General features: G+C 38.9%; 1 protein-coding gene across 1 annotated transcript; it reads left to right on the forward strand.

Moving 5' to 3' along the window:
* Nucleotides 1-2318: 2318 nt before the first annotated feature.
* Nucleotides 2319-21649, forward strand: poglut3 (protein O-glucosyltransferase 3). The gene is made up of 8 exons (XM_052026199.1): nucleotides 2319-2579; nucleotides 3055-3252; nucleotides 8690-8970; nucleotides 9058-9268; nucleotides 13748-13944; nucleotides 16399-16593; nucleotides 18775-18879; nucleotides 20955-21649. Exons 1-8 carry the CDS (start codon nucleotides 2366-2368, stop codon nucleotides 21078-21080), a joined length of 1527 nt encoding a protein of 508 aa, XP_051882159.1. The 5' UTR covers nucleotides 2319-2365; the 3' UTR covers nucleotides 21081-21649.
* Nucleotides 21650-22603: the final 954 nt, after the last annotated feature.

Here is a 22603-nt window from a genome sequence, read left to right on the forward strand (position 1 = left end):
TGAACATCAAAACAATTGCAGATGCTGGAAATCTAAAACCAAAACAGAAATTGCTGGAAATATTCAACAGGTCAGGCCACTTTAGTAGATAGAGAAATAGAGTCAATGTTTCAGATTGGAAACCCTTCGTCATAACTGAAAAGGAGACAAAAGAAACTTGTAAAGCTGCAGGGATGGTGGGGGAGGAAAATGTCTCTGCTCAGATAAAACTGGGGTGACCATGGAGATAAAATGTAAACAAGGTTATCTGGTCAATGTGTGAATAAGAGCAGGTAGAAGCTGAGAGCATAGACAAAAGAATGCAAAGCAGGAGGACAAGCCCAGCCTGTGTATGTCATTCACTCCCAGAGAATAAAAAGGGGGGAGAAAAAAACAAACTGAGCTCATATTACAAATGGATACAGGCAGAAATCAAGTTACTTTAAGTTGTAGAATTCAATATTCGATCCAGAAGGCTGCAATGTGCCCAGGTGAAAAATGAGCTGCTGTGATCCTTGCACTGGGCCTCACTGTGACAGTACAGGAGGCCACAGACCGATAGGTCAGAGTGGGACTGGGATAAGGAATTTAAATGGTAGGCAACAGAAAGCCCAGGGTCGCTCCTGCGGACTGAACACAAGTGTTCCTCAATGCGATCACCCAACCTGTGTTTGGTTTCTCTAATGAAGAGGAGACCACATTGTGAACACTGAATGCAGTGCACTAGATTGGAAGAAGTGCAACTGAATCGCGACTTCACCTGGAAAGACTGGGTCCCTGGCTGGTGGGAAGGGAAGAGGTGAAAAGACAAATGTTGCATCACCTGCAAGGGAAAAAAATGTAAGAAGGAGGGTGTTTAGTGGGAACAGAGGAGTGGACCACAGAGTTGTGAAGGGAACAGTCCCTGTGAAATGCTGAAAGTGGAGGAGAGGGGAAGGTGTGTCTGGTGGTGGTTGAGGGAGGCAGAATTATGGAGAATAATCTGTTGAATGCAGAAGCTGGTGTGATGGAAGGTGACGACCAGGGGAACTCTATCCTTGTTCTGTCCCGGAGGTGAGGAGGCGGGAATAGAAGCACGGGAAATGGATGAGATGCTAAAGGGAAGGCCATGGTTCAGAAGGGAAGAAGACATTTTTTTCACAAAGGGCTGTATCAGGCATCCATCTGTACCATTAGCTCAGCTTTTTTTATCCTCTTATTTCTCTCTGGGCGTGGAGGACATGCTCAGTCTGACCTGATGGGCTTGTCCTCCTGCTGTGCATTTTGCAAATCCATATTCTTTTGTCTGTGTTCTTTTGTCTATGTTCTTTTATGTTCTCACTCTCTGCTCCCATTCACTCATTGACCAGATAACCTTGTTTACAGCCTATCCCCCATGGTCACCCTGATCTTACTCCTATCGGGCAGGCACAGTAGTGTAGTGGTTAGTGTAACGTTATGACAGCGTCAGTGACTGGGTTTCAATTCCAGCCACTGTCTGTAAGGAGTTTGTACGTTCTCCCCGTGTCCGCATGGGTTTCCTCTGGGTGCTCTGGTTTCCTCCCACATTCCAAAAACATATGGGTTAGGAAGTTGTGGGCATGCTATGTTGGCGCTGGAAGCGTGGTAACACTTGTGGGCTGCCCCCTAAACACTCTACACAAAAGATGCATTTCACTGTGTGTTTCGATATACATGTGACTAATAAAGATATCTTACCTTATCAGTGACACCCCCTCCCCCACCTTCAGTACAGATTTAATAACTTCTTTTGTCTCATTTTCAGTTCTGACAAAGGGTCTCAGAAACGTTGACCCTGCTTCTCCTCCCACAGATGCAGCCTGACCTGCTGAATATTTCCAGCATTTTCTGTTTGTGTTTTATGAAAAGCTGTTAGGTTATATCATGCGCTGTGGGAAGATCTTCACCGTAATCACTGCATTAGGGCATGACTCCCTTCACCTTCCCAGGGGTGGGCAATACATGCTGGTCTTGCCAGGATGCCCACACCCCATCTATGAAGAAAACATGGAACAGGGGCAGTCTGTTGTCCAGAGAACCCTCCACTGAAGTCTTTGCCAAGCGGCAGGATGGAACACCAATCGTTTTCAAATGACAATTTCTTCTCCGATTCTGCTGCGAGGCGCCACGGGGCGTTTCATGAAGTTAAAGGCGCTATAGGAATACAAGTTGTGGTTATTCGGTTCGGCTCCACTGGAGATCCGCTCCAGATTTTCCTTTCATTCCGACGTGAGGCTCTTGTTTCCTCGCAGCCGTCGGGGTTTCCGCGCCGCACCTCAGACGCGGCCAAGGATGTTGAGCAGGACGGGGTGGGCTTGAAGTTTTGGGTGGGTTGGGTTGGGTTGGGTTGTATATGCATTCGCTGTAACTTGAGGCAGATTAGAAAATGCAGCGGCAGTGTCTCCCTCGGATATTGGCACTTTTTGTGCGGTTAGTTTTGATGGTTTGTGTTTGTGAGTGTGAACCAGTGAAAGAGGAAGTAAGTGCCGGGAGAAGTTTGGTGTGGGGGCCGGGTCTGAGGGCTGATGTTGTGCTGCCGGTTCGATATTTCTATATCCAGGCAGTTAGCAACACGGGAGAAAATATCACCTCATCCCCTGGTATGTAACTTGTTCCTTTTGAACCATTTTGTTCATTTCCAGTTTGAAAACATGACCACCAATTTTGCAATAGCTTTTATAATTTAACTTTTAGAACTATATTAGTCGTAACATTTCTGTGCAGCCAGGTATTGGTTAATTTCATTCAAGTTTAGTTATACAGTTCATAATAGTTGAGCATTTCAGTCAGTGTTTTTTTCCTTCTTGTGGTACAAAAATCAAACAGATCCCCGCATCAAATTAAAAGAGCATCATAAGCAATAGCAAACATCTGGGAATGATTTAAATATTGTCATCAAATTTCTGTGCTTAATTAAAAGCCACTCTGGATGTGGATTTTCTGTTTAAGTCTGTTGTCTGGACCAAGGGGGACAGGCCATCTTAAAATTCTATAACTGTTTTCTTTTAGAAACTTAAATTGTATGATAGGAGAAATGGGAAAACCAAAGTTATTCATTTGCTTTTTTGATTTCAGGCAGTAATACTTTCAGTGTGATGGTCAAAGTGCTAAACTCCAGAGAACACGTTCGCCGATATGTACCAACACCTTTGGATCGAAACGATGGAACATTTCTAATGAGGTATCGAATGTATGGAAGTGCCATTGAGGGGATAAAGATTGAAGTATTTCATCGAGGTCAACATGTAGGCCAGTCCCCATATATTTTAAAAGGTAAATCAAAGAAAAACCTTGGAGTTAGGACAACTGAGAAAGTATGAAATAAAGGAGGTGCGAATGACTGAGAGTCCTTGAAGTAAAAGGTGACATGGTCATGAGGGGATCAGTTTGAGTTATTGAAGAAAGTGAGCTAGAAATTATGGAGGTTATGGTCGCAGTTTTTCCCTAGTCACAGTCTGTCCTGGGTGGTAGAGGTCTCGAATTTGGAAGATGTTGTCAAATAGTTGCTGCAGTGCTTTCTTTTAGATAGTGGATAAAGTTGATGTTCAGGATGGTGCCAATCAAGCAGGCTGTTTTATCAAGGATGATGTTAAGCCTCTTTGTATGTTGTTGGAGATGCATCGATTCAGGCCAATTGAAGAGTATCTTGCCTTGTGGAAAAGATTTGGGGATCAGAATCATTTGCTGCAGGATAACCAACTTGCTCTTGTAGCCTTAGTATTTATGTACTTGGTCCAGTTAAGTGCATGGTTAATGATAATTCCAGGATCTTTCTTTCTTCCTTTTTCAATCTTTTTTTATTAGTTTTCAAATTAATACAGATTAATATATAACAATGTTTGTACATATAATACAAAGAGATCAGGAGAAAATCATGGCCTAGATAATCATAAAGAACAATAAAATATAAAAAAATCTGTAGATCCAACGATCTCTTAGTAAATGAATATAATATAAAAGAAAGGAAAGAAAAAGATTTATTATATTTAAAAAAAAGAAAAAAAATCCCCAAATCAATAAAAAAAATTATAAACAATATATCAAACCAGACTAAGCTAAACAGAAAAATTTCAAAAAAAAACAAAAAAAAGACTGGACTAAAATTTCTCAGTAGAAACCGAGCAATATTATGTGGTCAGATTCCAGGATCTTGATGGTGGGATATTTCATCAAGGTAATGCCAGTGAACTACAGGCTAGGTAACTACAGGCTGGTGAGCCTTACATCAGTAGTAGGGAAATTATTGGAGAAAATTCTAAGGTACAAGATTTATGTACATTTGGAAAGGCATGGACTGATTAGGGAGTATCAGCATGGCTTTGTAAGTGGAGGGGCGGTGGAATTCCTGTCTTACTAATTTGATTGTTTTTTTTTGAGAAGGTGACCAAAGAGACTGATGTAGGTAGGATGATTGATGTTGTCTCCAAGGAACTTTAGTAAGGCATTTGACAAAGTCCCACTTGGTAGGCTGGTGCAAAAGGTTAAGGCACATGAGATTCCAGGTGAGCTGGCTAATTGAATCCCAAATTGGCTTAGTGACCGGAGGCAGAGGGTAGTGTTGGAAGGATGTTTTTCTGATTGGAAGTCCATGGCTAGTGTATCACAAGGATTGGTGCTGGGACCTTTGCTGTTTGTGATATATATTAGTGACTTGGATGTGAATGCAAGAGGTATGATTAGTAAGTTTGCAAATGACATGAAAACTGGTGGTGGTGTAGTTAGCGAGGAAGCTTTCTAAGGCTACAGCAGGATCGAGATCAGTTGCAAGGTTTGGCGAAGCATTGTACATGGAACTAGGTGATGCATTTTTGGAGGTGAAATCGGGGTAGGGCATATACAGTAAATGGTGGGGCACAAAGAAATGTTGATGAACAGAGACCTAGTGGTCCAAGTCCATAGTTTCCTGAAAGTGGCAACATAGGTGGAGGGGTGCTGCAGAAAGCACATGGCATGCTTGCCTTCATGGGTTGGGCCGTAGAACATAAGAGTTGGGACATTACGTTGCAACTTCACAGAACACTGTTTAAGCTGCACTTGTGTGCACTTTTCTGGTTGCCACACTCTAGGAAGGATTGGAGAGAATGCAGAGGAGATTCACCAGGGTGTTGCCTGGATTGGAGGACTTTAGTTATTGGGGGGAGGTTGGATAGGCTGGGCTTGTTTCTCCTGGAGGAAAGGAGGCTGAGGGGTGGCCTGATAGAAGGAAGTCTATAAGGTTAGTAGAGGCATTGGTAGGACAGATGGTCAAAATCTTTTTCCATGGTAAACAAGAAGGTGAGAGAGGAAGATTTAAAGAGGATCATGGGGATTTTTTGTTAAAACAGAGTGGTTGATGAGTGGAATGTGCTGCCAGAGGAGGTGGTGGTATCAGATACAATTACTACATTTAAGAGGCATTTAGACAGACACTAAATAAGCCAGGCACAGAAGGATATGGTCAACAAATAGGATTAATGTAGATGGGAAAAAAGATCAAGATGGACGTGATGGGCTGAAGAACCTGTTTCTGTGCTGTACAACTCAATTGCTCTATGAAGGTCCTGAGGAGAGGAGTAAACTCACTCTTACTGGCAGTGAAAATTACCCGCCTCTTTGTGGCACGAATGCTCCTCACCATCTGAGAGCTGCCTGAGCTGTGCTGCCTGCTCTGTAATGTAATGATTTGTGCATGAATTTGAACATGGTACTTGGAGGCAAACAGTCTTTAGTTTTATGAAAGGAAGATAATTATTGGCACCAAACATGGTTGGACTAGGAACACTGCTCTGAGGTGCGACTGCATTAGTGGCAGATGGGGTAAATGTCCAGGTGGTGCAGTTAAGCAGGCTGAGATGATTGGCCGCCAGTAACCACCACGATCTGGAGTTCTTCTCCGAGTCACGTTGACTTCAGACACCTAACCTTTATTGGTGTCTGGTGAAGGTGTAACAAGATTTGGAGCCAGCTTGTCCACTCATACGGAACATCTGTGCACAGGTTATTGGGAAACAACACAATAGCACTCTGGTGATGCTTTCCATTACTTTGCTGTTGATCGAAAGTAGACTGGCGATTGTATTTTTCTTGCTTTTGATGGAACATATCTGGGCAATTTTGCACTTTCTAGGTAATGCCAGTCTTGTGGCTGTACTGCCAAGAAGGGCTTATTACAGGTTCATCAGCTGATAGGAGGAATGTAGGTGGTATTTCGCAGGTGGTTCCTTTGTGCCCTGATATCACGAGACTTAGTTCAGTGCAATGCCCACCCTTTATCTCCCACCTACTGAGGAACCAGCTCCTATCATTGGGACAGAACACGTCCAGGGATTGTAATGGGGGAATCTGAGATCTTGGTTTGCCTATGGGACAGTTTTCCCCATTTAAGGATGAATGCCCAGATATTCATGAGTATATTGCTATCGTATCCAAATCTTTTGATTAGACCAACAGTTGATGTTCCTTTTCAGATGAGAGGTGTTCCTTGGCATTCCTCAGTGTTAAAATTAGAACCTCTTCAATGGTGTGGGTTTCGTATGCAAGGCATTATCTCAAAGTTTGCAGGTGACACAAAATTCAATAATATTGTTAAACTTCTGGAGGTCTATGGGAAAACAAGGACTCTCTGGTAAAATGGATATAAATATGGCAAATATAATGCAACAATGTGACACGTATTTTGGTATGATGAACAAGGGGCAATGTGAACTAAATGGTACAAGTCTAAGAGAGTACAGGAACAGAGAGTAGGGATTGTGAAGACTTAATTAGAGAAAACAGTGGTTCCTTTGCTTTATTAATGGAGAATAATAAAAATATAAGGAAGTTACTCTATAAACACTCGTAAGTTATTGTTTAAACTTCATTGAAATATTTAATTCCGAGGACCATGCTTTGGAAATGAGTCGTAGAATTGCGCAGAAACAGGCCCTTCAGCCCACCATATCCAGGCCAGCCATCAGTAATCCCCTTTATCAGCACTTGGTCTGTAACCTTATATGCCTTGGTGAAGGGGTAGAAGGATGACTACAAATGCACCGGGGATGAGACTGTTTTCCTTGGAGGACATTAACAAAATTGGGTTTGGAGTGAATTAGAAGGTTTTCCTTGACCCTGAGGAACTGCCGAAGAAGTAAGAAGAAACGGCTTCTTGTGGCAGAAGGGTCAACTACCAGAGAGCATGGATTTAAGGGGAATGACAAAGCTACTAGAGGTGATATGAAGCACTTTTTTGGAGCTAGTTATGATATGGAAAGATTGAAAATGAATTCAATAATAATATTCATAAAATAATTAAATAAATACTTTTAAATAAATAAATTTACCAGGCTATGGAGAAAGAACAAGGGAGTGTGACTAATTGCATAGTTGATCGCATGGGGAAACTCGAGCAAAATGGGTTATTTGACAACTTCCTGTGCTGCACCAAAGATTCTGTGATTAAATTTATTATTTTAATGGGACGACCTGTGTACTGTGAGAGGAACAGAATCCAAAAGGAGAGATTCTAAAATGGGTTTGTAGGATAAGCAAGAATTTGCATGCTATCAACAACATCAAGGATTTTGGAGAGGACAAAGTTGAACCAACCTTGGCCAATTGTTTGCAAAGACACAGGTTACTGTGAGATTTCCGAGGCAGGTTGTGAGCCTTGACATTTGAAAGGAAATGGTTGGTGCCTGAGAACTGACAATCTTTGCAAATCTCATCGTTCAGTTCACTTTTATTTGTGAAATCTTACTGTGTACAAAGTAAAGCTGTGTTGGTTTCATACAATTCAAAGCACTTCATGGTATGTGAATTACGTAGATTGCTTTGTGTTTAAGACCTATAGAAATATTCCTTCTTTTGTTCTTTTTGTGGAATAAATATCAAAATTCTTCGTGTATGCCCAGTAAATGAGAACTAGTTTATGAATTGAATGTTCTTTGCAGCCCTTTCTTTAATTTACTCTATTTCTAGGATGTTGAGGACTTTTTAAATGCTAGCAGGTGTTTGGACAAGAAAGGTGTAGAGGGATACATGCCTGATGTGTGTAGATGGGTATCACAGTCGGCATGGATGAGGTGAGCTGAACGGACCCTTTTCTGTACTATACATTTCTGTGATTCTATGAATTTCATAGGCTGATTGTTACATCACAGAAACAGTGCAATCTATGATGCTTATTGCAGTATTGCCCCTCAGGGCTCAGACAGGTAGTTTTGCTATCAGAGATTCAGTGGCAAGAAATGTAAATAGTTGGACGCTGATTCTAGAGTGTTGTGATTTGCTTTTAATGTTTCTGATCTTCTCCTCCCTATTCCCCAAATCCAGGGAAGGTCTGTGACTAGAAATGCAAAGTTTTTCAGGGATGTCTTCTCGGTAATCTTGTATGCTTTTTTTTAGTGTCCATTCTAGGATGCTGTAGCTGGAATAGTCCTCTTACCAAATACTTTTGGAGAGTTTATTTTTTTAAATGTGCTTTAATTATAAAATATTTGCATATTAATTTGCTGTATCATCAATTGTGTGGGTGTATAAATGCACATGCAAAGGCATTGTATTCATGTAGTGAAGAAGTGTCTTGTAAATACACTGAAAATATTTATTTCAACTTTGCATTTGCATGGCTTAATTTTGTGTCCTTTATTTTGAAAATCTTTTAAACAATCATTTTTTACAGAGTTTATTATTACAGAGGCAATGCATAATTGCACATAGTAATATCTTGTGTTCCTGCTTCTGTCATCAGGACCAGTTTATCATGAGTACTGTTACTGCCCAGAAGAGGAGCCTGAAAAATGGAAAGCTACTCTATCATGTCCTGCAAAAGAAGAACAAATTTCTAGTGACTTCGTTAATTTTCCCAGTATAGATCTTTCACTCCTGCTAGAACAAGTGCCAAATAGATTTGGTGATCGAGGAATTGTTCACTACACTATATTAAATAACCAGATTTATCGACGAACCATGGGGCGGTACACAGACTTCAAAATGTTTTCAGATGAAATGCTTCTTTCTTTAGCAAGAAAAGTATGTTAAATTTACAGCTGCAGTGAATTTCTTTTTGCCCCATTGTATTCTGTTACATAATGAGACATTTGAACACTTTTTTTTCAGGTTCACTTACCCAATGTTGAATTCTATATAAATGTTGGAGATTGGCCATTGGAAACTCGTAAAATAAAAGATAACCCCTTGCCTATCATTTCTTGGTGTGGCTCTGAAGATACTGCAGATATTGTCCTTCCAACATATGATATCACACGCTCTACATTAGAAACACTGCGTGGTGTAACAAATGACCTACTTTCCATTCAAGGACAGACTGGTAGGTTTGGTTATGCTTCTTTGTATTGGTATACTTTTACAATGATTGTTCATGATAAATATAATGGAGCTGAAATTCACTGTTCCAGCACCGTTTTATTTGAAATGAAATTCTCTACACAGATCATCACCTCTCTGAAAAGAGTTTTATTTTCATTTGTAGCTTTCTCATTCTCTTTTCCGCATCTTCTTTTGCCTTGTACTTGTAAACTGCTCTATTGTGCCAAGGTTCGAGACCTTCTAAGGTAACAAATGCACGTGAAGTTTAATCAGAAAATTGTGGTCACTATCCTTGCTCTCAATGCCATCTAATTTCAGTACACCTTACCAACCTATCTCCAATTTACTTTTCAACCTCTTGAATGTCTCCTTTCCCAAATTTGTGCCTATCTTTTCTGTAGCTTCATTGCTTAAGTGTCTCTATTTGGTTCTGTCCCTGCTGCAGCCCTGAAATTCCCAAATCAAAGTCACAAGTGACATGGTCCAAAGGTATTGTGATGATGGTGCCCTATCCTGGCTCATCCTTCTTGACCTCTTCAGCCTTCTATGTCTTCTTGCTTCAAAGCCTGTCCACTACTGCTTTGATGAGGCAGGAGTGTATTCACGCCGTTCCACATATTACCTAATCAATCACAGATTGAGGATCTATATAGGGCTGTTTGTGCTTTTGCATTGTTGTTTTCAGAGTTCATACTTGCCTCCCACCTGTTTCTCATCTACAGGCTGTTCCTTGGTGATATTGTCCAAAGACATGATTCTGGGTTCATTGTGCTTCCTGATGAGAATAGATGCCACTGCTGTAGACCAATGCATTTTCACACAGCCAGCCCAAGATTTAGTCCCAAATTGGTTACAGTCTCCATTTAAACATTGGGAAGACTACCACCATTGATTTTTGGCTGCTGCCACAATATTTGTACTGTTGCCACATGTTTCTTTCTTACCATTTCCTTGGTCTCTGACTTGGGTTGAACCAGATTCTGTACAATATTGATACCTTATTTGTCCTGAGTTGAACATTCAACCATGTTTCCATAATGTCACAAATAAATCCTCCATAATTCCACCTGTCTCCATTCCTGTTTTGGTTTTGCTCCTGCCAAACTTGACAGTGTTGCACACTCTTATCTCTCCTTTTCTACCTTCTTTCAGTATGAATATATCCTAACCCACACATTGTTCCTGTGTATTCTGACTCCACCAAAAAATTCTCATCTTTCGTGGTCAAAATTTTTAATCGTCTCGCCATAGGACTGTCAAAGAACCCTGCCTGTCCCAACATCTGGCGCATCCTTCCCTCGCCATAAGTAACTCTGCCTTCAGCTGTCCAGGTCTTCCCTCCTGAAATCCTCAAGTTCTGTTCTTTTAAAATCTCTTATTTAAATTATTTCTGTGAACAACATTTTAGTCATTATCATTTATTTCTTTGACACCATTTTATCTGAAATGTGAAATACCTTAATGTTTTCCAGTGATGTAAGTGCTAAATAAATTGACCTTCTTTTGACAAAATTGGTATTCTTTGCTTGTATCTGACTGTAATTACTGGGCATTCTGCTACTTATTTCAACTTCTGTTTTATCTCATTATTTAATCAGTACTGATTATGGTCCCAAGTAGCTCTTTGTCTTTTTATGCAAACTTTCAAAATCCAGAGTTTTCTTGTTCTTGGTTCCAGGATGCATCATTCCACGATCTATGTTTCTCTACCCTCACCAATTTGATCTTGGTGATACCATTCAGGAAAGGGAGAGTGAAGGATAGGTTTGGACATTAAGTTGTCCAGAGCTTGCTTTTGCGCAGTCCAGATGAAGGGTCTTGACCTGAAACATTGACTGTCCATTTCCCTCCACAGATGCTGCCTGACACACTGAATTCCTTCAGCAGCTTGTTTCTTACTCCTGATTCCAGCATCTGCAGACTCCATTTTAGCTGTTTGTTACAGGATTCTGGAAAGGGCCATCTAGACTTGATAAAAATAAAAGTCATTAATGGGATATATCATGGAAATTGTTAAATACCTTGTAGAGAGAAGGTTGACCAACCTTGCTGAGCGGTTGTATGATTGCAGTCACAAAAGGAGCCTCCTCCCTAAGCAAAATGAAAGACAGTACAATTTAATGTTTATTCATAATCTAGCTATAATTGCTATAAAGTAGTTGTTACCATGGCAATTTTACCCATCTAATTACAGAAGATACTTGGGCACTCCCTTTATTGTGCTTACTCCAGAAGTTAATTGAACATTCTTCAACTAAGTAAATAAATGCTAATTATTGAATATATTCCTAATTAGTTTATTTTCTTTCAGATCTAATATATTTTCACAAGTCCTTAGCACACTTTGGATTATCTGATCTTCCAATAATTGGTTCTCTCCTGCGAAGAATGAGGTTTTTTTACATCATACATTGTGGTTATTGGGCAGTAAAGTACAGAAGGGCATCCATGATAGGGAATTAACCAATGAGATTGCAGAATGCTTGCTCACTCATCTAACATAGAATCCTAGAAAATGAGAGCAGAAGTAGGCCATTCAGCCTGCTCCACCATTCAGGACAATCATGGCTGATCATTCACTTTGGTACCCTGTTCCCACGTTCTCCCCATATCCCTTGATGGCAGTGGACTAGGAGACGCCAAGTGTTTCGGCATCTGCTCTTTTTGTTGAGCTAGTAGCAGTTGCAAATTTACATCAACCTCCTCCTCGAATATACTTAACTACTTGGTCTCCATTACTTCCAGTAATAGAGAATTTGACAGGTTCACTACTCTCTGGGTGAAGAAATTTCTCCTGAGCTATTGAAGTATCTGATATTCACACATATTCCAAGTCTAATTAAAAAAAAACCTATTTAGATTTATAGTAGTTAAATTTAAAAAATAATATTAGTATTTATATACTTTTTCTTTAGCAGTAACACAATCAGTTCACAAAATTCAAGTTACCTGAAACTTGCTTCTCTCCCTGGTGATCTTTCCTTTTCACCAAAAAGAACAGAGTCACTGAAGTTGTGCCAGATCATTGTAAGAAGCAGATTCCTAAGAATAATTGCTGGAAAACCACAGGATATTTGTATACTGTAGCAGTCCTTGAGTGTAGCAGACTGATGCCAACCAGCGATTCGTATTTCTGCATTATTGCTCTTATTTACGGAGGATTCCTGAACCTTTGCATACTTCCACATGGAACTGTTGGCTTTTTGCAGACATTTTATGCAAATGTTTAATGTAACCTTACACAGAAAGCAGAGAAGGAAAGAAAAATGGGAGGGATGTATCAGTTTAAAAATGCTATTATTTTAATTATTCTTGAAGATGTAAAAACCTGCAAAATCTTTCAGTAATTTGGATAATTCACTGTGAAAATTTCTGTTACAGCAGTGGGCTAACTCAACCCACTTCTTGACATAGTTATTAGTTATCTCATGGGTAAATACCACATCCCTGTCGTTTGCACAGGCCACATTATTTGCATGCCTGCCACCCAAACCAGATGTTTTACTCTGAGCAAAAGATTACGGGTAGACAGAGGAAATGGTTATAGAATGTACTCAATGCTTCCTTGGAAAAAGTGTAACATTCCCACTGATTAGTCAAAATCCCTGTACCATGACTGCTGTAAATGGAGAAGGAATATTCAGCATGGTGTTGAGAACCTTGACCCCCTTTGGGAGCACAGAGAATCCCTCTATGAACAATGGAAGAAGTGCACAACCCCCTTGAACTAGCCACCCGCCTGCCTCTTCAAGTACCTCCCACCCACTTCAGTAGAGTCTGTGGGTCCTTCATTCACCTGAAGTCATAGGGCAATACAGCACAGAAACAGGCCCTTCAGTCCAACTTGCCCATGGTGACCAAGATGCCCATCTAAGCCAGTCCTATTTGCCCATGTTTGGTCCATATCCCTCTAAACCTTCCCTATCCATAAACTACTTCATTAGCCACCTTGGAACCCACAGAATTGGAGTGACCCTGATTCTTAATTATGGGTGTATAAGGCATTAAAAATCATGAAATTATAGCCAAAGTATTTTTCAGCTGCTAGCCATAAAATTTACCACAGTTATAGATGCAAGTATAAAACAAGATTTCCTGATATCTTAATGTAATTTTTGGTGTATGAGCATAGTATTTACTGTATCATTAAGCAAGCATACTCTTTTGAGCATTGTATTTCAGATCAGTCCCTTAAAATAAAATATTCTTTAGTACGAATCTTTGAAATTCTTTTTGCAAACCCTTGCTTCTCTACTTATGCCACCCAATTAAAAACCCTCCATCTCCAAAGTACATCTCTTCAACCAAGCTTTTGGTCATCCCTCCTAAGCTGTGCATTATGTAAATTATTCTGTTATTGTCTTGTGCTAGATCATATGGGTAACATTTATATAGCACCTCCCTTTTTAGCTCAGGAAGGCTTTAACATTTATGAATTGATTATAACAGCTCAGTATTTATGTTTCTTTCAAACCATAAGGTCCCTCCTGGAGCAATAAAACACAGCAAGCTTTTTGGAGAGGCAGAGACAGCAGCGAGGAGAGACTGAAACTAGTAAGGATTTCCAGAAAGAATCGTGATCTTTTGGATGCTGGAATAACTGCCTATTTCTTTTTTCGTGAAGAAGAGAAAGCTCTTGGAAAAGCACAACTGATCAGTTTCTTTGACTTCTTTAAGGTATGATTTTGTGGATGAATCTTAGAATCACAATGCCACATGAGGTCATTTAGCCCAATGAGTCTGTGCTGGACCAGAACGGTACAAGGGCTGCGAGCCTCTTCTGGGCACAAGCATGGTAAAGAAATTACTTTGAACCCTCAATATGATTTTGATTTTTGTGTGTGGAAATTTCACTATTATTTATCATTGTGCTGTTCTATATGGTGCTTGTGAATTCCTAATCTTGATTACCTTTTAATGGATGGATGGTTATTGGTCACTTCTCGACTTGTGGTTCTGTCAGCACATGTCCAAACATGAATGATGTTCTGCAAATTGTTACTTTTGAAACTGGATAGTGCCTTGTTTGAGGCTAGTCCAGTCCCTTGGTCCTATCCATCCCTCCCACCAACTTCTCCACAAATTAAAACTGCCTTTACCAGCTCTCTCTTTCCCAGTACTGATGAAGGATCTTCGATCTGAAACATTATTTGTGTTTCTCTTTCCACAGATGCTGCCCTGACCTGCTGAGTGTTTCCAGCATTTTCTGTTTTTATGTCAGATGTCCAGTATGTGCAGCTTTTGATTTTTTTTTTGTCATTAGTCCAGTCTTGCAAGTTGTGAATGGATACAATGTGATACTGAAGCATTCCATAAGTGGCTGGAGTCAGACAAAAGACATATGCCACGTATTATGATTGAACTTGCTTTTTCTTTTTTCACTTACTCAACCCACTTCACTTTTGGGTCTCCACTACAACTGTTGCATTAACTACAGTCATAAAATCTCACCACTACTTGCCCTAATCTTTGAAAGTCGTGTAGAGTAGAGGCAAAGGTAGCCTTCCAAAACTGTCCAAATCCATTGAATTGTACAGTATAAGAAGATGAAATGGACATCCTTCCTTCCAAAGGCAGCGCCGACTGGTGAACAAGAGGCCCAAGGATAACCTACCCTTGTCCTTGGGTCTTACTTTGGCTGTGTAGACCTGACCAATTTCAAATCGTGCTGAGTTCCACTGAGTTGTAGGGATTGGGATTTCTGGTCAAGATTATTCTCCCTATTGCCTTCAAACTTTGTCAGAGCTGATCCTATCTCCCCAAACCCCACTGTATGCCAATTCAGTTTTGTTTTCTTTTAATATTTGCTTTCCAATCTTGCTTACAATGAAACCATATCTCTTGGACAGATTTTATTTTAATAGCCATTAATCTTTATTTGTTTCATTAGTTTGTCTAAGATACAGTACCTATAATTGCAACTTTTTATCATATTTGCTTGATTTGCATTCATTCACTGCACCATTACCATTAAATTTATCTCCTGTTTCATGCTGTTCAATATTACATAAATTGCTACTTTGCTCCATAGGTACGGCCTTTCCCTTTTCAAATCTGTAACTTCTCTTTTATAACTTGAGAGGAAAAGAAAAGGTATGCACAACCAATTACCTGGTCCTCCTCTCACCTGGACTCGCCTATCAGCTGAACTTGCCCTTCCCCTGCTTGCGTGTACTCCTCCTCCTCCCCGCACCTTCTTATTCTGGCTTCTGCCCTCTTCCTTACCAGTCCTGATGAAGGGTCTTGGCCCGAAACATCGACTGTTTATTTCCGTCCATAGATGCTGCCTGACCTGCTGAGTTCCTCCAGCAATTATTGTGTATTGCTCCAGATTCCAGCATCTGCAGAACTTCTTGTGTCTTCACTTATTACATTTTGATTTTTTTTTTATTATTGTTCAGAATTGTTTTCTTTCAGCTCCACTCTCGGAGCTTTTAGTGTCAGTGTGGCCTTCTCTCTTGCTGCTTTAAAGCCTCAGCCAGCACTTTTGCTACCTGTGTAGGTAGCTCAAGATCCTGAAATACTGATCAGCAACTCACCTGAAAGATGTTGAGTATCTAGGGCAAGTATGGACTAGGAAGATTGTTTGAAAATTGAGGGACTCTCATTCTTTAAAAGAGAAAGAGATAACAATTTTAGCCCAAGTGTTCATGGATCTCCAGCTGCAAAATTGTTTATTGTTGTGTTTGCTTCAAAGCTGGAAAGTTGATGCATTATTAGAGCCTTTTATATAACTCCATTTTAAAAGGCAAGGCGCAGTTTATCTTTACTGTGAAGATTGATCAGCATACACAAGTTCTTTAGCAATGTTTATCGTTGCATCTCTTGTTTTTGTTCATTTACGTTGCTCTGAAAGAAGCTCAGTAATTAATTTTCTAGCTTGTTTTATATTAATAAATGTATTGCTCTCCATTATCCATGTCTAAACTTAAAATCAAAACATTTAAAACAACAGTTTTTATTGAATATAGAGTTACAAAAATTAAGTTTGTGTCCTTTCAAAAAATTCTCACTGGTTGTAATTATTCCAATTGAAAACATATCACTGTATTTTAGAAGAAATTTTATGCATAAGAAGGTATTTATTCATGTGAACCATAAGTTAATATATGCTCCTAAATGTTTTTCCAGTATAAATATCAAGTGAATGTGGATGGTACTGTGGCAGCATATAGGTTCCCATACCTCATGTTGGGTGACAGCCTTGTACTGAAGCAGGACTCTAAGTACTATGAGCACTTCTACAAATCTCTAAAGCCATGGATACATTACATTCCAGTGAAGAGAGATCTGAGTGACCTTATAGAAAAGATTAAATGGGTGAAGGTAAGTCAGTTGCAATATTATTAAATTTGAATGTGCAGAATTTCCCTGGTGGGTAGAATTGCTCGCAATGTATTGCAGCAGCAGGTGACGGGGAGCAGGCGGGGCCTGTTGTGGCATATAACAGAAGTTCCTGGGAGCAGCACAGCTCTATGGGTCAAGTTGTCTCCTGTAATCATTGATGTTGCATAGAATTATATTGAATCAATGGAGGAAATTAAATGTAACACAGTACCTACCCTTTACCTGTTCCTGAAATCTGACCGTTAGCCCATGAAGGCCATTGAGGAAAAAAGTACATAAAAGCTATGTACATAAAAGCTTTCTTTCCCCTCCCAAAACCTAGCTGTTCACATTTTAACTCTGCGTACTCAATGTCAATCAGCACTATAGAGAGAGAAGCACAATTAATTCTTCATTTGACAAAATGTCATTGACTTGAAAAGTTAATTCTGTTTCTCACTTTCCATTGATCCTGCCTGATGTACTGAACATTTCCAGCATTTTCTGTTCTTATTTCAAAAGCTGCTTCTGTCATCTTCACGAAGGGAAAGACAAAGGAACAAAAGTGGAAGGAGAGTTGAGTAAAATTGAAGTAACCATCTTCTGACCTGCATGTGACAGGCTAATTTAGATCTGGGTTCTAACTCTGGATTTTCCCTTAAATTTAAGATGGAGCCATTTATCAAATGAGCCTTGAGAAGCGCATCTATCATTAATTTAAAAAAATTTGCTTTGTACTTCACACATGAATTATCACAATTATTCTTTCAGTTCAAAATAAAAATGGATTTTAAGGAAAGAAGCAAAAGTTAAAGTGCTTGTATTGATGTGACCTAATTGAAATTTGAACAACACATACAGCATTTCTTTATCTTGATAATTCTTCTCATAACTAAATACAACTAACATCACTGAATAAGTTAGTTTTTAAAATATTTTACAATCTTTTAGCACTTGCCTTTTTTTTTGAGGGCTGAATATTTCATGATATCTTTGAATTCAATTAACAATGAAAAGGGCCAGGATTTTATTAAATTTTCTCTAGGCAAATCATGACACTTCATTAAGGTATTCTTGATGATAAAGTTGGTCCTTTTCAAAAGCAAATTAATGAATTCTCTAACAGTTTCAGAATGTCATTTAATATGGCTTATTACTATGTTAAATACTGTTAATTATTAATTCAATGCAGTACCCCTATGCATAGATTGATTTATAATAGGAATTAAATATTAGGAAAATACTATATATGGCCATTGTCTACACCTTAACTTTGAGTTATGTATGTCTAATCAGATAATTATTAATTTTGTGGAAAATTTGCATTTATAGTAATGGCATGCTACAAGTAGATTGTTACTAAGAGGATGCATTAATTTTCTATTGCATTTTCACTTTGAATGCAAATTCTCTTTTACATTCAACTCTTCTACTCATACCGCTATTTTGTAAACCATATGTTTAAAAATGAAGTATTATAAATACTGGCAATGGAGAAAACTGCATATAACATAAGGAATATGAATGCATAATGGATTAAATTTCACTGACTAATGCTGGTGGTTCCGAACAGAACCGCTGGTGTTTGATAGAAAGACCCAGACTTCCATGCAGGCACTGCTAACCGCTAATCCTACCTCAGCAATGGAATACTATGGACCACCTCTTGCACTACCATGGGTTTTTCTCTGATTGTGTTTTTTTTGCACTAACATCTTATTTTGCACGGTCTTTTTCTTCACTGTCTTGTATAATGTTCTGTGTGTTGTCTCAACCTATGTGTCTGCCATGCTACTGCAGGCAGGTTTTTCATTAAACCTGTACCTCACCGTACTTGTGCATATGACAAAGGACTCGACTTGATATCCCACACTTTCTGAGGAATCTGTAAATTTGTTGTGCCACTGGACTCCCCACGGTGACCATGCTTTTGAGTTCTGGATTCTTTAGGGTAGCAAAGATGGCTGTCAGTATCCTGACCAGGTAAGAATGGGTGTTGTGGACCAACAGTGATGATCTATCTCAACAGTTAAAAACAATGAGATTCATCAAATATATACATCAAAGCGTAATCCTCATTTTATTATATAACAAAGCAGTGGCTAATGGAAAACTTAAAAAGGAATGGAATTTTGCATACATTTTGCTAATATGTTTTTCATGTATTTGATTTTGTTTTAGGATAATGATGCTGAAGCTCAGCAAATTGCCAGATTAGGACAAGTTCTTGCTCGAGAACTCCTCCAGCCTTCAAGTCTTTACTGTTACTATTACAAAGTCTTACAGGTTTGAAAGACTTAATAGATAAATTTATTATTGTGCAAAGCTCTGCATGCAGAAATATTTGGATGTCATTACTTTGATTCAAGTGGATCAGTTGATGGATAGATAAATGGAAGGAAACTTTGAGAATAACTATTTATCCTGGATGGATCCTTGGTAATCACTGAATCAGCATATCTCATGCCAGATAGTTCAGCACTAGTGAATCCTTTTTAATTTCATGGTAATGAATACTTCTGGAAGGCATAGAACTGATAAACTTATGATATAGAAACTTGTACATCCTTGTGTCAGTAGTCTTAAATTTTTTTAGAACAAAGTCAGTGAAGGGAAAACCTTTTAGAGCAATGTTGGGTCAGCAGATTTTGCTTGTAAAATAGAACTTTTGTGTTTTTAATCACTGTGTAGGAATTAGAGACTGAAAATTTGTCTTAAATTATAGTCACTTGTGTGTCCCAATAATTTTGTCTCATTTAGTGAGTAAAGGTGAAAGACAAGTGGCATCCATTGACACATTGCCACCTTGTGGGCCTGACACTGACACACATTAGTCTACAGAGAAAGGAATGAAAATGCAGTGTTCAGTATTTGCTTTGTTTGTTTTCTTGAAACTCCAGCTTCAAAGTCAAATAATTTCCAACTTAAGTCAAATGCACTGTTGCCAAAAGATGATGAATGCTTTGTTTACTTGTATATAGTTACTGAATTACATTGGACCCTTCATCAGAACTGGAGGATATCACAGACAAACAGCTCTGGTTGCTGGAATATTTCCAGCATTTTCTCATTTTTGTGCAGTGTTGATAACATTCATATTTCAAAACCTAAAGTGCTTAAGGAGGGGATGTCTGCTTGTGTTTGAGTTCACCTATTAATCCTATTCTAACATTAAACATTTAATAGTGTAGGTTTAGCTGTGACTTCAGGTATGGCCTTGAAATTGTCTATTATTGCAAAGAAAGCAGTATTAAGTGAAAAATGTATTTTATTTATGCAAACTGAATTTATAGACCATTAATGTTTCTGTGGTTCTTTGAGCTAATGAGAAATATGACAATGAACATGAGTCTTATAATGATACTGAAATGGATATTCTCAACTGATCCCAATAAGCTTATTGATCAAATGATTTCTAACATTCTCCTAATGGTTCAAGCTTTTGTTTATGTAAGCCCAAGCGGAAAGTGTGCCTTGCCTTTGTAACAAAATACAATTTTTAATTTGATTCTCTGTCAAGCTAAATATGGGAATGGTTTATTGTAGCAAGAGGACCAGGTTTACTATCCAAGAGCTCCTTGTGAGAAATGCATTCTAGTTAAACCTTACACAAACATGTCTAAAGAAAATAGCACAAAATTTTAAAATGCATGGCATAGTTCTCACTTTCCCCTTTTGACCCCTCTGTTTATCATCACTCCCATTGCTTTGCCCCTCTGCACACCTTTGCCAGACTTGAGTCTACAGCTGAATGTGGACCTGATTCTGGATGGGTGCAAAAAATCAGATTGGGCCCAGTATGTGTGTGGTCCAGAGCCAGAGCCTCCACAGTACTCCTCCTGGTCTTCTCACCGCATTCCCCTACCCCACCCACCACCCCACATGTCATTTGCCCTGGTGCTGCACAGCAATTCTTTTAAGTAAATGAAAGGTGTCCTGGGGACTGTTGGAAAGCCTACCACTAGGGCGGCTAGTGTGGCCAAACAAGGCAGAATAGGGACTGTAGGGACAAAGTGCCCACCTGAGGACTCGTCTAGCCCACAAGGCAGCATGATGTGCACTGCAAGCATTAGATAAGTTCAATTGACTACAGGCATAACAATATCTCTGGCCCTCAACAACTGTTATGTTGTCAGCAAGGGGATAAAATGTAAGGATTCAAACAGAATGTAACTTGCCCTGTTAGTAATAAATTCTGCCATTCAGAGTAACATAATGCTAATCCTAATTTGGAACCCTTAACGTATTCCTTAGTAATAGCTCACAGCTTGCTGTGCTTCCTCAGAAAGTAATTTCTTGAGAGGACAATATTACTATTACCACCAACTTTCCTAATCCATACTCTTTATTTGTTGTCTTAGGAGTATGCTCAACGGCAGACTACTAAGCCTGAAATTCGCGAGGGAATGGAGCATGTTCTACAGCCTTCTGACCATGAATCTATCTGTAACTGTAAGGGAGCTACCAATGTAAAAGAGGAACTTTAACTGTAATCAATATCATTGCTTGTTTTTATTTTGTATGCTTTATTTGAAAAATCATTCTTTCTTGGACCATTCCTAGAAAGGGCCTGGGGTAATGTATATTTTAAACATGAACTAAAATGTCACTTAGTAGTCATTTTTCACCACACACTTTTCACCCCACGTTTCTTTTGTGTATAATGTTAATTCTGCCCTTGCGGCTTCAAATTGATGATACGAAATGTGAAATTAAAGGTGAACATAGCAGAAATAATGTGCTGAAGTTTGTAATTTAAAATTAGTTGGTAGTTATTTGAAAAAAGTTTAAGCTATATTTTGTAACTTCTGGTTTTATTTGTCAGTAAGCACGATGTATTTTGTCTGTTGGGGCACATCTGACTAGATCTTAGAATCAGAATTTGTTTTTCTAGTAATAGGGCAGTTTTCAGAACTAATTTACTTCAGTACATGTTTTCTGCATATCATATAAATACGAGAATTGTTTTATAAACTACAATTCTAATGTACTTGCCCCAGATAAATGTTTATATTAAATATGTGCTGAAACTTGCAAGAAATATTGTACTTTGTAAAGTAAATTAAAGATATTCACAGTGTGAATGTGGGAATATAGTATGAGTTATGATTCAAAAGTTACAGATACAGGTTTTGATTTGATATCAAATTATTCACCTTTAGGGCTAGAAATAATTATTTGAATGACTGGCAAAGATGTTCAAGGGAGATCACACTGATGATGGCACATTGTATATGGAATAAAAAGTAGTATTGTCACCAAGCAGATGAAAGGTAAATGAGAATTCAAAGATAAGGTTTCAGTCTGATTAGCCATGATCATATTAAAGATGGAGCAGGTTCGAGGGGCCAAGTGTCCTATTCCTGCTCCTAATTCATATATACTTTAAGTTGGAAGTAACAAGGCACTTGTGGCCTTGGGCTTTATAAATTAGTTGGTAGTTATTTGAGGTGGAGAATATGTGAACAAGGAGGTCGTAGAAAAGCTGATGCACCTGAAAATTACATTCCTTTTATCATTACTTTCAATTGTCCTTCCTATGTAATGTGATCTGACCTTTCGGTGTCAATTCAATGAATCCGCTTCAGCACTCCATTGTAGCACTGCCATCTCTTTAATTTCCAATTCCTTTCAGTTCTTACCTTTTAGGAGCACAAGATGATTGTCAAATTCTGAAATCACAAAGGAAGACTTATTTTAAAAAGGAAATTAATTGCCCCATACGAAATTATTTTGGGATATCCCTTTGTTTTGTATTTAATTATCTTCCTATTTTTCCACCCAGACCCCTCCTCACTTAGAATATCTCACTTCATTGCTCACAATCTAATCCCATTCTCAACACACTGCTGATGCCATCTCCTTGTTTCTGTCTCCAAATTACTGAATGCAATCAGAATCAAGCAGGGAGTCTGTCTCTGATGCCAGCTTTCAGTTAAGCCATATGCATCTTTGCTTCAACTGTGTGGCTGCTTTCTTACTGTAGGGCAAATGCCTAGATGGAATACCA

The sequence above is a fragment of the Pristis pectinata genome, chromosome 11, assembly GCF_009764475.1.
Source record: "Pristis pectinata isolate sPriPec2 chromosome 11, sPriPec2.1.pri, whole genome shotgun sequence".
NCBI lineage: Eukaryota > Metazoa > Chordata > Chondrichthyes > Rhinopristiformes > Pristidae > Pristis > Pristis pectinata.